The sequence below is a fragment of the Nelumbo lutea genome, chromosome 5, assembly GCF_056320005.1.
Source record: "Nelumbo lutea isolate HS-2025 chromosome 5, American lotus-T2T, whole genome shotgun sequence".
Classification (NCBI taxonomy): domain Eukaryota; kingdom Viridiplantae; phylum Streptophyta; class Magnoliopsida; order Proteales; family Nelumbonaceae; genus Nelumbo; species Nelumbo lutea.
Window position 1 is genome coordinate 78,710,687 of NC_142688.1, and position 16,536 is coordinate 78,727,222.

The 16,536-nt window shown below is 37.4% G+C and overlaps 1 protein-coding gene across 9 annotated transcripts in view; it reads left to right on the forward strand.

The window, feature by feature from the left end:
* The first annotated feature begins 3,643 nt into the window (after positions 1 to 3,643).
* LOC148853019 (uncharacterized) overlaps positions 3,644 to 16,536 on the forward strand; it is a 55,920-nt gene continuing 43,027 nt past the window's right edge. For 3 of the 9 annotated variants that reach the window (XM_088943012.1, XM_088943020.1, XM_088943018.1), the window contains exons 1-6: positions 3,644 to 3,925; positions 4,023 to 4,060; positions 4,376 to 4,461; positions 4,537 to 4,604; positions 4,748 to 4,995; positions 5,310 to 5,443. In XM_088943012.1, the coding sequence (XP_088799138.1) occupies positions 4,449 to 4,461; positions 4,537 to 4,604; positions 4,748 to 4,995; positions 5,310 to 5,443 (463 nt within the window). In that variant the 5' untranslated portion in view covers positions 3,644 to 3,925; positions 4,023 to 4,060; positions 4,376 to 4,448. Of the gene's footprint in view, positions 4,061 to 4,375; positions 4,462 to 4,536; positions 4,605 to 4,747; positions 4,996 to 5,309; positions 5,444 to 16,536 lie in introns of all 9 variants that reach the window. The other 6 variants (XM_088943016.1, XM_088943014.1, XM_088943019.1 and 3 more) reach the window with 6 other exon arrangements.

Genomic DNA, 16,536 nt, shown 5'->3' on the forward strand with positions numbered 1-16,536 from the left:
CAGAGCTGATCTCGGTCTTCCCTGCTTTAGACGAGACAAGATAAGCATTGTCAGCTTACATAGAATCCGTCTTTGGGCATGGAACCACCTTTGAATTAAACGAGCTAGAGATCTTAGACGTGTCATCTTCCTTAGAAAAGGTGCACATGATTTAGCTCTCAAAGTCTACTTGCTTTTTTGCTTCCTAAACTATTCACCAGTTTGATAACTTAAGCATCAGAGTGCCCACCTTGGGTATGGTAACCCGTACATTCTAACATTGTTCTTTATAGCTCCACCAGGCGACCACATTAGCTCAACGTTTGAGTTATCTATCATTAGAAAGCTACCAAATCGCACAACATCAATGCCCAAAAGTAGGAATGAAGAAGTTTTGTTAGCTTCGCAAGGATGAAGATGCATCAAATCGTTATTAAGGGACCAATATCCTTTTTGAAGGATTGACATCATAGAGACAAATTCAATTTCTCTAAACTTTTGATAGACTTTCCTTTACTCTAAGGGAAATTTCAACCTTCTCCCTAAGAACATGGATTACAAAATTCCTCTCCCACTAAATAAGGTCTACTACATATGATGATTTGAATTGTAGACTAGTTGAGGGGCAACACCAAGACTAGGTGATTCTTCAAACTTCTAGACAATAGGAGTCTCCTTCAGATTTCTTTTCATCATGGTAGAAACCTTGTGAAAGCATTAAATAATGAAACTAACAGGTAGGCTCTATTACCCTACATCAACAAGATTTACATAATTCATTGTCTTTTGTGCCTACATCCGTACTCGTGTATTATGTATGGTAAATTATTGATATACCTAGCACCCTAATCTTGTTTTGTGATTGTAAGACAATGAATATATATTATCATGATACCCTAATTAATTGGGCATTGCAAACCTTAAATTCATAGGTACTGAACTTGCAAGTCTAGGATTCTAGACTTGCAAGTGTATCTAGATCTGGAAGCAGACATTTCATTTGCTTTCACTAAGATAAACTTGACATTGTCGTTTGTTTGGGTCATGGCTGAGCCGGCCCTGCGAAGACACCTGGCCGCCTAGCTATTGCCCTGCCACGCCATCCTAGCTCGGCCACGTCGGTATAGCTCGACCACGTCGGTGTAGCTCGACCGAGCTAAGTTATTATTGTGGCCCCCCATCTTATCCTTCCAACCACGTTAACTACACATCACATGGATGAGCATGACTATGGATAAGGAGGAATAAGGAAGATGACTCCGCTAGGGAACGAGACTCTATCTCAAAAACCTTTGTGGCTAACCTCATCCCGACAACCTTGGAAACCCAATCCGACTAGGACATGGATCATCAGCTATAAAAAAGGTACTCCATGCTTGAGGTAAGGGATCCAACTTCCGATACGTACACCACTACTTAGCTCGGACCGACATCCCTATAGCTCACCCTGGCCATCCATCACATCCTACTGACTTGAGCGTCGGAGTTCTTACCTGGGGATAACTCCTCGAGTCTCTGACTTCTGTTTCCTTGATCACAGGTCTTGAGGCACGACCTCGTCCTTGTAGCTTGGCCCCGCCCTGCCAACAAGGACTATCTGGTTGCTCTTCTCAATTCGTGCACCACCTCGGATTGAGCAACATCATCGTCAATACTAAATTAACACTAGTTAATACAACATACCCTAAAGCCAAATCACACCACGTGGTGAGATTGGAAGAGCAATGTTAGGGAACGAAACCTGAATGAGTGGTTGATTTTCAAATATTGGAGTTAGAGGTGTAAATCGGGTTGTGCCATCTGCGACCTGGCACAGTGCAGCCTGCAGCTAGGCCCAACACAGCCCGTGGCATGGCCTGACACGGCTTATATATATATATATTATATATATTATATATGTATTATATATTTAAATATATTTATATATTATATATATTTTATATATATTATAATTATATAATAATATATAGTATATAATATATTAATAAAATAAATATTTTTTTAGTTTTATTATACTAATTTATTTAATTATTGCATATATAAGCAATTTTATACACAAAATTCATATAAAATTAAAATTTTAAGTTTTTTTGTCAATTTTTTAAATAACTAGCTTTGGCTTGATACACGGCCTGACTTGGCCCAAGGCTTGGCCCACAGGCCAGCTCAGTTCATGGCACGTGGGCTCGGGCCGTGGGCCGTGTTGGGCCGAGCCCCAAAATTTTCACCGGGGTGGGCGGCACGGCCCGTGATGGCCCGCGACTAGCATGACACGACCCACTTTACACCTCTAATTAGAGTCAAGATATCCTACCAACAAAAATCCCTTCCAACATGATATGTTTCTGCTCCTCACGCATAGCACCGCATAGGCACATCCACCGTGCATTGGGAACATTTCCCGTGAATAAGAATTTGCAAGTACGGGAGATGTTCTCGATGCACGGTAGGATGTGCATGTGAGGTTGGTGTGAGGTGGCCTGTGTGAGGAGCAAATCCGGTCTCGTTTCCACACATCACATGCATGGTAGGTCTTGGTCTCATGTAGGTCTCACACACATGATGTGCAACCACAAAACATGTTAGAACGAGTTGGGAGGCATTTTTGATGGTAAGAAAACTAGACTCCAAATATGGTGTATATTATATAAAACTCCTTGCAAGAGGGGTGGGGGCTAAGCATCACACCTCCTTGTAAGGGTACTTAGACATCCCATATAGTTTCACGTATTTACCAAGGTTTTTAAAATCGACCTTGACAACAAACTGGTTAGGGGTTTGTTTCTCGGGTTGAACTGATAAAAAAAAATAAAAAAGGATCAAAATCGTTGAACGGTTTAAACGCTTGAGTTAGCGGTTTGCTGACCAAATCAACTTTTTGTTGGCAAAAGTCTGATTCTGGGGAAAAACGGAACTGATTACTTGACTGGTTACCAATTTTCTAGTCCGACCATTTGGTTCGTCCGATTTTGAAAACCATGGTATTTACTAAAACCTTCTTTCTACTTAGTGTATTATTAAAGCACCCTATAGTTTGCAATTGCTTTACTTGTTCAACTCTTTGCCACAAATCTTTTTATCTCCATTTGGGAATGGCCACTTTGACCTCTTAAACGAGTGGAAAATGTGAAAGGGCATAGATAAAATTTTTATTCCAAAAATACCCCTAAAAATTCTCATATCACATGTAGTCCACCCTTTTTCCAAATAAAGTTACACAAGTAGGGAAAGTGTATTTATTTCCTAAAAGGTTGATAAGAGAATTATTAGGACTATTTTTGGAATGGAAACCTTGGACTAATGCCTCTTCATATTTTTGGCATGCTTTAAGAGGTCATGTGGCCATTCTCAAGTGGAAATACAAATGGTTCTTGATAGAGGGTCAATTGAATAAAACATATGAAAAGTATAGGGGTGTTTTGGTAATATAAAAAGTTAGAAGGCATATTTTAATAAAATGTCTAAGTAAATAAACTTTTTGCGGAAATCGATCCCAAATCTATACTACAACGGGTCAGGGCATCAGTTTGTCCTCGGTGATTTTTTTTTTAATTTTTATTTATTTCGACTCAAATGGAAATAGATTCCTTTCCAAGGGTCGCCAATCCTCAATCAGAACAAGTCTTCTCTCATCACACGAAAGGTAAAACAGATTCCAATCAAGCGAATACAATAGGGTACTCCATCTGCGCACTCTTCTCTTCAACGGATTTGCTCGATCTCGAGTGCCGTAAGCCAACAGATTCTGCATATTGCATGACCTTTTATATACCTTGGCCATCTCTCTTCCCGCGCTTTCTCAAGTGTTACTCAGTTTGAGGAAGTCAGTTTACTGTATCTTGCATCCGGCACTATTTGAGGAGAGTAGAAGTATAAACCCTAATCCAGATAAGAGAGTTAAAACGAGATAAGCGACTTGCAGCTCAGTCATGGGAGTTTCAGGAATGTAAGAAAAAATTTACAAAATATCACTTATTCAATCATGTTTATTTCTCTTCTCATCATATTGATCATCTATCATCGGTTCCTTATTTTTCACGAAGAAAACAGCGGGAGAGGTGGGGTTTCTTTCATTTAGTAGGTGAGTGTCTAAAATCATTGGCTGTTGGAACAAAGTCTATTCTAGAAAGGCCTTGTTATAATGTTTCTTGCCCTCTTTTGATATTCTTATTCTTGTTTTTCCCCGTCTGGTCTTCATATCTTTGTCAATACAAAATATTTGGCTTCATATTGCCATCGACTCTGTTATCTTATTTACCAGAAAAATGCCTTGATTTCTTGTTACCCTTCACTAGGTTCTACCGAGGTGCCTTATGCATTATCATTGATTTTTCTTCTTGATATAAATATTCAGATTTTTAAATGCTTCTTTATTTGGTTCCGTAATTGTTTAAAGTTCTTTGAGATGCAAGTGGTGATTACGATTGTGGTACAAAAGAAGAGCTCTTGATAGCAATCCTACTGGCAAGATGACATTTTGGGGTGAGCTCCTTATACTTGCAAGAGAATATATATATATTGTATTTGTCCAAGTCTCAAGTTAGTATTTTTTCCCAGGGATTGAAGTGAAGCCAGGAAAGCCATATACTCACCGGTACAATCGCGAAAGGCTTAAAATTACCCAGGTTAATTTTATGCCCAGGAGATGACTATAGATAAACTTGTTGCTTTCAATTTGATCAGTTTTAGACTGGTTATAGGTGATGCCTTTTGATGGAGTTCTCCTTGTTTAATTTCACATGAGAAATAATATGCTATGTTGTTGCAGGCAACAATGTCATATTGCAGTAGTCTCTCACCAAAGAAGAGTGTAGTTCAGTGTAATGTAGGGAATACAAGGCCAATTCTGTTATGTTCTCTGTTGCCTGATAAGATGGAAACATGCCATTTAGATCTTGAATTTGATGAAGAGAATGAAGAAGTAGTCTTTTCTGTTCTTGGTGCTCGTAGTGTTCACTTGACTGGTTACTATTTGAACCAGACTTCCCACCATTCAAGTAGATATGATGATGATACGTATCCTTCTTTCTTTATTTTTGATTCACTAAATGTAGAAGATACTATTTTTTTGATAAATGTAGAAGATACTATTTCTTGTTTCAAACATATTTGTCTCTATAACATTTCCCACATCATTTTGTCTTTTATACTTTTGATGTTTTTATTATTAATAGGGAATAGTTTCTGTTTAATCAATATACAATTGTTATTAATTAGTTGGCCATGCGGTAAAAAAATATACAATTGTTTTTATCATACTAAAGAAAGTTGTTACTTAGGTCAAGTATCATGTTGTACATTTTCCATGACTTCATTTAATATGATTTAAGAGATTCCTATGGGGAAGATATTGTTGATACTGAGAATGAGCAATCAAGCTCCAAGGAAGATGACTATGACCATGATGATAGTTTCATCAATGACAGTGAGCCTGAATTTTACTCTCCGTCACCTAAGAGTAAGGGTATGCAGTCTTAAGCCTATATATTTATTAAATAGATTATAGTATGTAAACCTATAATATTATGAATCATATGTAATGCATTAAATGACTCAATATTCATTATTTAACTGATTACATGGTTTACACCCACATTTACTTTTTGAGTAATAAATCTAGTAGTGAGTATTTCAATATTTTTTCTGTAGTTCATCATCATTATCATCATCTAAGCCTTGTTCTATTCAATGCCATATTTATTATGAAATCATGGCACTTAAACCATTTCTTATTACTTCAACTCAAGATATATAGTTATTAATATGTATATATATCTGATTACATTATTTAACTGATTACATGGTTTACACCCACATTTACTTTTTGAGTAATAAATCTAGTAGTGAGTATTTCAATATTTTTTCTGTAGTTCATCATCATTATCATCATCTAAGCCTTGTTCTATTCAATGCCATATTTATTATGAAATCATGGCACTTAAACCATTTCTTATTACTTCAACTCAAGATATATAGTTATTAATATGTATATATATATATATTGACAATCTAGAAAGCAATTAAGCATGCATTTACCTATTGGATGGTAACAGTCACCTAAATCAGTGGCGCCAAAATGATTTTGGAGATTTATTTTTCTAGTTAAAATGGATATCTGTGTGATTTAAAGCAAATTGACAGGTAAGAATGTATAGAAAAGGGAAAATAGAGTAAAGTTCTCCTTGTGTCCCAAAGGTTCACAATGCAGATGTAACATATTTTGCATTAGTTGGTTTTATTACAAAAGTCTATCTTTTGATATGTAAGTACCTTGCATTCTAGTAGAAACTGAATGGATATTTCTTTGGTAATTAAAACTGAATGTACTATTTAACAATTACTGCCATTCTTGTTGCTTGAGTGTTTGTTAGATCTTAGATATATGCTGCATATGACCATAGCGATGTCATAATCATTGGTTGTGGAAAGTTGTTTTTTTTTGTGGGGTTAAGTTGAAGTTTATACGCCCTGAATTTTATTTATGATTTTTTTTATTTACCATAAAGAGCGAAGTATACAATCATTAGCTCAATGCAAGAGGCTCCTGCCAATGTGGGGTTTGGGGAGGGGCAAGTATATGAGTTACAATATCTAGGTTTTATTGAGAAGAGAAGAGAAGAAAGAGAAAGGTTCGAATGGAGAAGAGAGAGTTATTGTTTACTCTCTCAAACTTGGAATTTTATACTATTGAGAGAAATTACAAGAAAGCCCTCATATAGGTGCCCAAATACAAAAGAACAAAATGACAAGAATACCATTGCATCCAAACAATCCCAACACTCCCCCTCAAGTTGAGTGTATATATCAATCATGCCCAACTTGTCTAAGTTCTTGGCAAACTTTGATGATGAAGACCTTTAGTGAGACAATCAGCCAATTGGTCTTCTAACCTTACAAAGGGTAGGTAAATCTCTCAACTTGCTATTCTCTCTCTAATAAAATGTTTATCCACTTTGATATGTTTTGTACGATCATGTTGCACAAGATTGTGGGCAATGTTTATGGATGCTTAATTGTCGCAATAGTCTCATTGGAGTATCAACTTGAATGCCTATCTCAGTCAATAATGTCTTCAACTAGAGTAATTTTGACACTCCATGGGCCATTGCCCTATACTCTGCCTCAACACTAGATTGTGCAACAACGAATTGTTTCTTACTTCTCCATGAAACAACATTACCTCTAACTAAGGCACAATAATCGGATATAGATCTTTTATCATCAATAGACCTTGCCTAATCTGCATTTGTGTAGGCCTTAACCTTTATATGCCCATGGTTGGAGTACAATATCCCTTTACTAGGACATCCTTTCAAATAGGCTAGGATTCTATTAACAACCTTCATGTGGGAGGTTTTGGGCTCATGCATATATTGGCTGACCACCTTGACTACATATGATATATCAGGTCTAGTCAAACAGAGATAAAGAAGGTGGCCAACCACTATCTAAAAGATCCCTTTGTCTAGAAGAACATCTCCTTTAGTAGTACTCAACTTGTGATTTGGATCAATTGGAGTTTCTACAGGCTTGCATCCTAATTTCCCTGTTTCATGGAGCAAATCAAAAACATACTTTCTTTGAGAGAGGAAGATTTCCTTCTTGGATCTTGTAACTTTAATTACAAGAAAGTACTTGATATCACCAAGATCCTTAACTCAAATTTTGAAGCAACAAAAGACTTTAATTGAGAGATACATGAGATGTCATCCCCAGTCACAACGATGTCATCAACATATACCATCAACATAGTCAATCGACCATCGACCTTCCTTGTGAACAAGGTGTGATAAACTTGAAGCTAAGAAAACCCAATCTTCAAAACAACATTTCTTAATTTATCAAACGAAGCTCTTGGGAATTGCTTGAGGCCATACAAAGATTTCTTCAGATGGCAAACTTCCCCTACACTGTTAGGGAGGCTTACCCTAGGAGGTAAGTCCATATACACTTTTTCTTGTAGGTCCCCAATAAGAAATGCATATCTCACATCCATCTGATATAAAAGACAAGAGAAATGGGCATCAAGTGACATAACCTCACGAATAGAGTTCATCTTAGCAATAGGAGCAAAGGCTTCTAGATAGTCAATGGCATAGGTTTTGGTATATTCTTTGGCCACAAGGCGATCTTTATACCTTTCAATTGAACCATTAGTTCTGTGCTTAATAGTGTACACTCATTTACACCTAACAAGAACATTATCCTTGGGACAAGGCACAATCTTCATAGTATGGTTCTTTAACAAGGCCTCTATCTCTTGGTTCATAGCTTCCAGTGAGGAGACTGCACTACTTCTATAACATTGCGAGGAATAGAAATAGAGGAGATGGCAGAAATATAGGCATAATAGGAGGGTGTGAAAGCATCATACAACACATAATTAGTAATGGGATACTTGATACATGTTCTCTTTCCCTTTCGAAGGGCAATAGGGAGATTAAGATTAGGGTCAACAATAGAAGTACTGGGAGGTTTAAGATTACTTGAGTCCAAGGGATTAGATTGTGGTGGGCATTCAACAGCCACCTTCTTACTGCGATGCCTAATGAAGAATTGCTGCCAGGATCAAGGTTGATGCACAAGAGGTGGAGTGGAAGGAATGCCCTCATTGCAAGGATGAGAGGAAAAAGAACTAGTAGACACAGAAACAAGAACAGGAAGGCAGAATGGAGTACGATCTTCATTGGCAATCTCCCCCTAAAGAGGTAAATGGGATAACTAAAAAAAGGATGAGGACTCAAGGAAGGTAACATCCTTTGAAACAAACCTCCAACTAGATTGAAGATCAAAACATCTATAACCTTTCTGAATAGGAAAGTAACCAAGGAAGACACATTTAATAGACTTAGGATTAAACCTATGTCTCGAAGGACTTGTATCACGAACAAAATAGACACATCCAAAGACCTTGAGAGATAAATTGAAGGTGGGTTCATCAGGAAGAAGAAGCTGGTGAGGGGATCGAAGATTTAACACCCTTGATGGTAGTCACTTAATAAGATGCACAACAGTCTCGATAGCATCTCCTAGAAATGAGTAGGAACGTGAGTCAGGAACAATAACCCATGAGAAACTTCAACCACATTTTGTTCTTCCTCTTAGCAACCCCATTTTGCTTTGGAGTATGACTACATGAGCTCTGGTGAATAGTGTCCTATTCTTCAAGAAACACATGAAGGTGGTTTTCAAAGTACTCCTTTGCACAACACTATCAAATCTTATTATCTCAATTCTTTTCTTAAATTGGGTTTCCACCATATTCATGAAACTTGAACAATCACAGGAACTTCATCACATTGTTTCATCCATAGTTGTCAAGGCGACGCCTAGGCGACAAGGCGCCCTTTGAGGCTTACCTTGCTTAATCGCCAAGCAGTTTTGTACTATGTATTGTAAAATACGTTTTCATTCTTTATTTTTTTGACATTATGAAGAAATAGTTGGTTAGCCACGAGTGTGGGGTTCCATACCCACACTTAGGCTCTAGTGTGTGTGGTTTCATACCCACACCTAGTTGTTTCTAATTTCTTTTAGTAGTAGTTTCTAATTTCTTTTATTAGTAGTTTCTATTTTCTTTTATTAGAAGTTTCTAATTTCTTTTAAGTTGGTTAGACTGGCCTTATTGTTTCTAATTTTTGTTTATTTCCCATTCTTGTAAGGACCTAAAGCTATAAATAAAGAAGTTTATGGGGCGGCAGATCATTAACCACCGAACCCCTTCTTTCTTTTCTTCTCTCTTCACTCTTGTTCTTGTTCTTCTCTCTCTCTCTCTATCTTTTTCTTCTCTTTGAACCTATATTACTTCTCTAATATAGTAAACAGTTCTTCCTCTTCTTCTTCTTTCAAGTTGGTATCAGAGCCTTCGATATAGGGTTTGTCATGTGGATTTAATTCAGCCGACCACATTATAATTGTTTAGGGTTGAAAGTTCAGAAATATCCTTACTTCGACTGATTCTTGGAGGTTGTAAGAAGGCTTTAGCATCTGTCCTAAGATTGGAGAGAGCTTCTTGTAATTTGGAATAATCAGGCAGGAACAAAGTGATCAAGATTGATTCTTGATCAAGATTGGAGGTGTTGATAAGCTTTTCTTGGTTCTTTAATCAAGATTCAAGGTGCTGACACTAATCAACTGATCGAGTTTGAAGACTGAAGGTAGCAATCAGTTTTCTCTGAATTTTTCTTCATAAAGTACCTTTTCTTGAGATTGATACTCAAAAGGACTTTGTTATTCATTCAGAGAGGTACGGATAGAAAATCTCAGGACAAGGATTGATATCAATCCTAAGGTATGGATAGAAAATCTCAGAACAAGGACTGATATCAATCCTAGAACTGTAGTTGACTGTTATCTAACAACAAAATCATTGTCCTAGGTCGGGTGTTATCAGCCTTGAAATACAGTTTTTCTTGTCACAGTAGTTTAAAGCCTCTTCTTAACTTAGAATGGAGTACGAGAACCAAGGGGAAGGTGTTTTTGGGACTGGTGGTTCAGGTAACATGACTGAAAACACCTTTTAGACTACAACTATTAAGTTTGATGGATGAAACTACTTGGAATGGGCCCAATCAGCCATGATGGCTATTGGGGGTAGAGGAAAATTGAACTTCTTGCTAGGGGATGTGAAGGAACCCACCAAGGAGGACCTTACTTATGCTAGGTGGGTCCAAGAGAATTTTTTGGTGATGTCATGGCCGTGCAACTCTATGCAGCCACACATCAGCCGAAACTACTTGTGGGCCAAAACAACTAAGGAAATATGGGATGTTATGAAGGAAACCTACTCTCAGCCCCTTAATGTTGCTAGGGCTTATGAGTTAAAATGTGAGGTTAAAAATCTAAGGCAATGAGAGAAGCAGATCTCTGTTTACTTTTCAACCTTAAAATCCTTGTGGCATGAAATTGACCATCTTGAAGCAATTGAGTGGGAGAGTTAGAAAGATGCACAAACACATATGAAGCAGGTTGAAACTAATAAAGTTTTTGAGTTCCTAGCTGGTATGAATTCTGAATATGACATTGTGAGATAACAGTTGTTGACAAGAGATAGTGTGACTTTATCACACGCCTATTCCCTAGTGCATATAAACTAGGAGAAAGGTTATGTTGCAGCAACAACCTTCCAAATCAGCATTGGCAGTAGTTAGACCTAAATCTAGGGGGGATAAGGAGAAGAAGGAAGCTAAGGACTTAGTATGTGAACACTACAAGAAACCTAAACATACTAAGGACACTTGTTAGAAGTTGCACCCTAATCTAGTTCTAGCAAAGCTTAGAAATAAGAAAGGGAATGCTAATATGGCTATCAACACTGATAGTACAACTTCATCAGGCACAAGAGGCACTCCTCTAGTTACCCTAGCTACAGTCCGAGCTGCTCTGACTCAGCTAGAATATGAGTTTAGTAATTCAGCTCATCCTACATCAACTCAACAGCCTACTTCAGCCCTTGCTCATACAGGTACAAGAGCTACTGCTTGCCATGCTTCTGTCCTAAGGTAATACTAGACCTTCCTGGGTAATAGATTCAGGTGCTTCAGATCATATGACCAGCATATCTACTCTATTTTGCACCTATTGTTTCTCCTTTGGGAGAGACAAAGTTTCTATTGCTGATGGCTCTCTTGTACCATGTTTTGGCAAGGGAGACATCAGATTATCAGATACCATCACCCTATCCTCAGTTTTGCATGTTCCCAAGCTTAGTGCTAACTTACTTTTAGTTAGCAGTATTACTAAAAATCAAAACTGTTCGGTAACCTTTTTCCCTGATTGGTGTATTTTTCAGGATCTGGAAACGAAGAAGGTGATTGGGATTGGCCGTGAGATGAATGGAGTCTACCTGTTGGAACATTCACAGTGGGAGCAGAGTGAAGCAGGGAAATTGTTTGTTGGTAGAAGTGTCTAGGTTAAAATGTGAAAGTTGTGAATTTGCAAAACATTGTAGGCCATCTTATCTTTTAAGTAATAAAAGAAGCAACCTTCCTTTTGAGATTGTGCATACCGATGTTTGGGGGCCCTACCATACTCCCACCTTGTGGGGTACAAATATTTCTTATTATTTGTTGATGACTACCCGTTTTTCATGATGATCCTAACTCAAATTGAAACCAAGATCAAGGTTCTTAGATCTGATAATGCCAAAGAATACTTTGCAAAACCCTTGGCATCCTATCTCCTTGATCATGGGATCATTCATCAAAGCACCTGTCCTCGCACACCTCAGCAAAATGGGGTTGTTGAGTGAAAAAACATGCATATTTTAGAGGTAGCCAGAAGCATCATGCTCAACTCCAATGTACCCATACGCTTTTGGGGAGATGCAATCCGTATAGTCATATACCTCGTTAATAGGGTTCCTTCACGGGTCCTAAACAAGCAAACCCCATTCAGTATTCTATTTCCTAGGAATTGAGGTAGCTTGATTTAAGCATGGCATTTTCATCTCCCAAAGGAAGTATGTTCTGGACTTATTGGAAGAAACTGGCAAGTTAGGAGTGAAACCTGCTAATACTCTCATTGAGCTTAACCATAAGATAATTGCAGAAAGTGGAGAACTCCTTGAGGACCAGGCTATGTACCAAAGGCTGGTTGGGAAACTTCTTTATCTCTGTTTAACCCGACCAAATATTTCTTATGTCATCAGTGTTGTTAGTCAATACATGCATTCTCCTAGGACCACCCATCTCCTTGCAGTAGAAAGGATCCTTGCCTACTTAAAGAGATGTCCAGGGAGAAGTATACTCTTCAAGAATAATGGTCATATGAAAATAGAAGTGTATACAGATGCGGATTGGGCTGGATGTGTTGATGATAGGAGGTCCACCTTTGGATATTGTGCATTTGTAGGGGGAAATCTTGTTTCCTGGAGAAGCAAAAAACAAAATGTTGTTGCTTGCTCTAATGCAAAAGTAGAATACAGATTCATGGCCAGTGGTGTTGCAGAAGTGTTATGGCTGAGATCCTTGCTTAATGACTCAGAGGTTGATTATGAGAAGCCTCTGATGCTGTATTGTGTAATCAAACTGCAATTAATATTGCTCACAACCCAATACAACATGACAGGACTAAGCATATCGAGGTTGATAGACATTTTATCCGAGAGCGAGTTGCATCTCAAGAAGTATGCCTTTCTTACATTGCCTCAGACATGCGGTTAGCTGATTTCTTCACCAAAGCAGTCACAAAAAGCAAATTGGAGGCAAATCTATGCAAGTTGGGCATGACAAATATCTACTCCCAACTTGAGGGGGAGTGAAGAAATAGTTGGTTACCCATGAGTGTGGGGTTCCATACCCACACTTAGGCTTAGTGTGTGTGGTTTCATACCCACACCTAGTTGTTTCTAATTTTTTTAATTAGTAGTTTCTAATTTCTTTTATTAGTAGTTTCTATTTTCTTTTATTAGAAGTTTCTAATTTCTTTTAAGTTGGGCTAGTTGGCTTTATTGTTTCTAATTTTTGTTTATTTCCTATTCTTGTAAGGAACCTAAAGCTATAAATAAAGAAATATATGGGGTGGCATATCATTAACCACCGAACCCCTTCTTTCTTTTCTCCTCTCTTCACTCTTCTTCTTCTTCTCTCTCTCTCTCTCTCTCTTTTTCTTCTCTTCGAACATGTATTACTTCTCTAATATAGTAAATGATTCTTCTTCTTTCAAGTCATTATAATTATAAAATAGGCATTACTAAACTAAAATATTCATTTTGTGTGTTTATATACTAATTTCTTTTATTATTTTCTTATTTGTTAGGGTTTAGTTAGTACAAACATTGCTAAATGCTGTACCGAACCCTCAAAGACTTTAAATCCTGAACCAATAAATAAGGAAGAACTTAAAGTTTTGTCTAATCAACATATTTTCTACTACTTTTTTCTTCTTTTCCTATAACAAAAATAGGGGTTTCGCCCCTATATTTTTTGAATATTCTTCTTTGTCGCCTAGCCTCACCTTGGCACCTTGAAAACTATGGTTTCATCAAGTAGAGCCATGTATATCGAGTGTAGTCATTAATGAAGAGAATGAAGTATCTATACCCACCCATGCATGGAATGGTATATAGGCTCCAAACATCAGTATGAATTATGGAAAGCAACATTATTTCTTCTATTACTTGCAAAATATGTGGTTCACATTGTTTGAACAAATGACAAACTTCACATTGAGGATTCAAATTGGACACTGAAGTGAACAAATTTGGAAACAAAAGTTTTACAGACTTAAAAGACATATGACCAAGATGACAATGCTATAGTTGCAAAAGACTCAATTTCTCATTAGAACAAGACTCATTCTGGCTCAACAATCCATATGCTGAAGCTTCATCAAAAAGGTAGACTCTATCAATTGCATGCTCACTTCCAATCATCTTCCTCGTGCTCAAATCTTGAAAAACACAATGGGTAGAAAAAAGGCTACAGAACAATTATGGGACTTGGTAAGAGAACTAACAGATAATAAGCTTTTATGCAATTAGGGAACATGAATAACAGATCCAAGGGAAATGTTATGGGTAAGTCTGACTTCTCCTTGACCTGAGATAGGGGTCTGAAGGCATACTAGTCATATGGGCCTAGCCCGAGTCAACCATCCATGGGCTGGATGTGGAACAAGCAAGTACAGTACTTGTGTTAGGATATGCATTGGATGGATTATTGGACCCATATGAGGAGGATGCCCCACTATTTTCAAGTGTAATAGAAGATTCCAAAGTTTATCCATCATGTCAGAGGAGTCAGGAGGTAAAATGGTCACGTCAGAAGATTGACCCTCATTACCAACTGTGGCCAAATGAGCATTCCCTTTCTTTCTAGTTTTAAACTTTGTCTAGTTTCAAGTGAGGATTGAGTATCCAACATCTCTCCTTAGTATGCCTCGGGTTGTTGCAATATTTGTAGATGACATCATCAAATTTCTCAGTAGTAGGATGCTTACTACCACTTGGCCTAGGCTTAGAGGACATAAAGGCAGAGTGCTCAATCACAGAGGGTTGCATCATGGCTGTCCTACTTTCTTTCCTTTGCACAAGAGAGTAAGCTGTAGCCAGAGAGACAATGCCCGTACTCAGAATATGCTGTCTAGTGAAATCAAACTCTGGATTTAAGTCAACCAAAAAGTCAAAGACCCTATTCTCCTTAATGTATTTCCTGTACTGCTCGACATCTAAAGGATCCTTCCACTCAAAAGTTTTCAAATGGTCTATTTTTAAACAAAGAGATTGTAGAGAGGAGAAATACATAGCTACTGTTCTCTTCCCCTAACCCATATTACAAGCTTATCTCCTAAGCTAATATACTCTAGCAGTATTGTTAACCTGTGAGTAAGTGGTGACAACCCTATCCCAAATATCTTTAGCAGTCGAGAGGAACATGTAGTTACGAGCAATGTGAGATTGCATTGAACAGACTAGCCAAGACATTACCAGTGAATTATCCTATTCCCACTTTGCAAACTTAGGGTCTTCAATTTCTGGCTTCACCTCCTTGCATGTAATGAATCCCACTTTACCTTTCCTTGTGATAGTAAGTTTAGTCGATTGGGACCAAGGTTTAAAATGTCAATGTCGATGGAAATGTTGCTTACCAAAATATATGACATATGTCCGAAATGTCGAAGGGAAATATTGTAAAAATTAGAGACATTGTGGAAATGTGCAATGATATTTTGTAAAATGATAAAAGAAGAATTAATACATATTTCTAGACTAATACCTTATTCCCAACCATTATATAAAGCTAAGAAACTAAGATCAATAACAAATTAGTAAATGACGATTTACTGATTTATTATGCAGTGTGGTGTTTTTACAAGGTTATCTGATATTTTCTTTTCTTATTTTTAATTCTGATTATTATAAATTCTAATATATTTATTTCACACTAGTAAATAAGATTTAAATCAGTCCTCTAATATCAAGATTAAACTTAGTGATTAGAAGAATGTAACAGATCTGAATAACTGTATAAGAGAGGAAGATGGCGAAGAGAAGAGGTAAGAGAAGAAGTCGAATAAATCACCCTTCTCCTCTAACCCTATTTTATTAATCTCTAAAAAATTGATGATGACAAGTATAGCCTTAAGTGGGGCCAAGTTGGTAGTTACATAAAGAAAATAAAATAAGAACAAATAACAGGCCCATTAAGTGAGGCCCATCAACATAAAATAAAAGATAAAATAAAGGATATCACACGAAAGGCTGTAAGGGCCCATTCAGCCCAGTCTCTTTACACTCCCCCTCAAGCTGAGCATAAATGTCAATCATGCCCAGCTTGCTTATATAGTGTGTCAATTTCCCCCTTGGAACTCCCTTGGTCAAGATATCAGCCAATTGCTCTTCTGATGTGATAAATGGTAAACAAACTTCTCATGAAGAGACTCTTTCCCTTATGGAATGCCTATCAACCTCAATGTGCTTAGTTCTGTCATGTTGAATAGGATTATGTGCAATGTTGATAATAGCTTGGTTGTCACAATAGGGCATCATTGGTTTCTCGTAGTCCACCCCCAATTCCTCTACAAGGGATCGTAGCCATAGTAATTTCGACACACCAT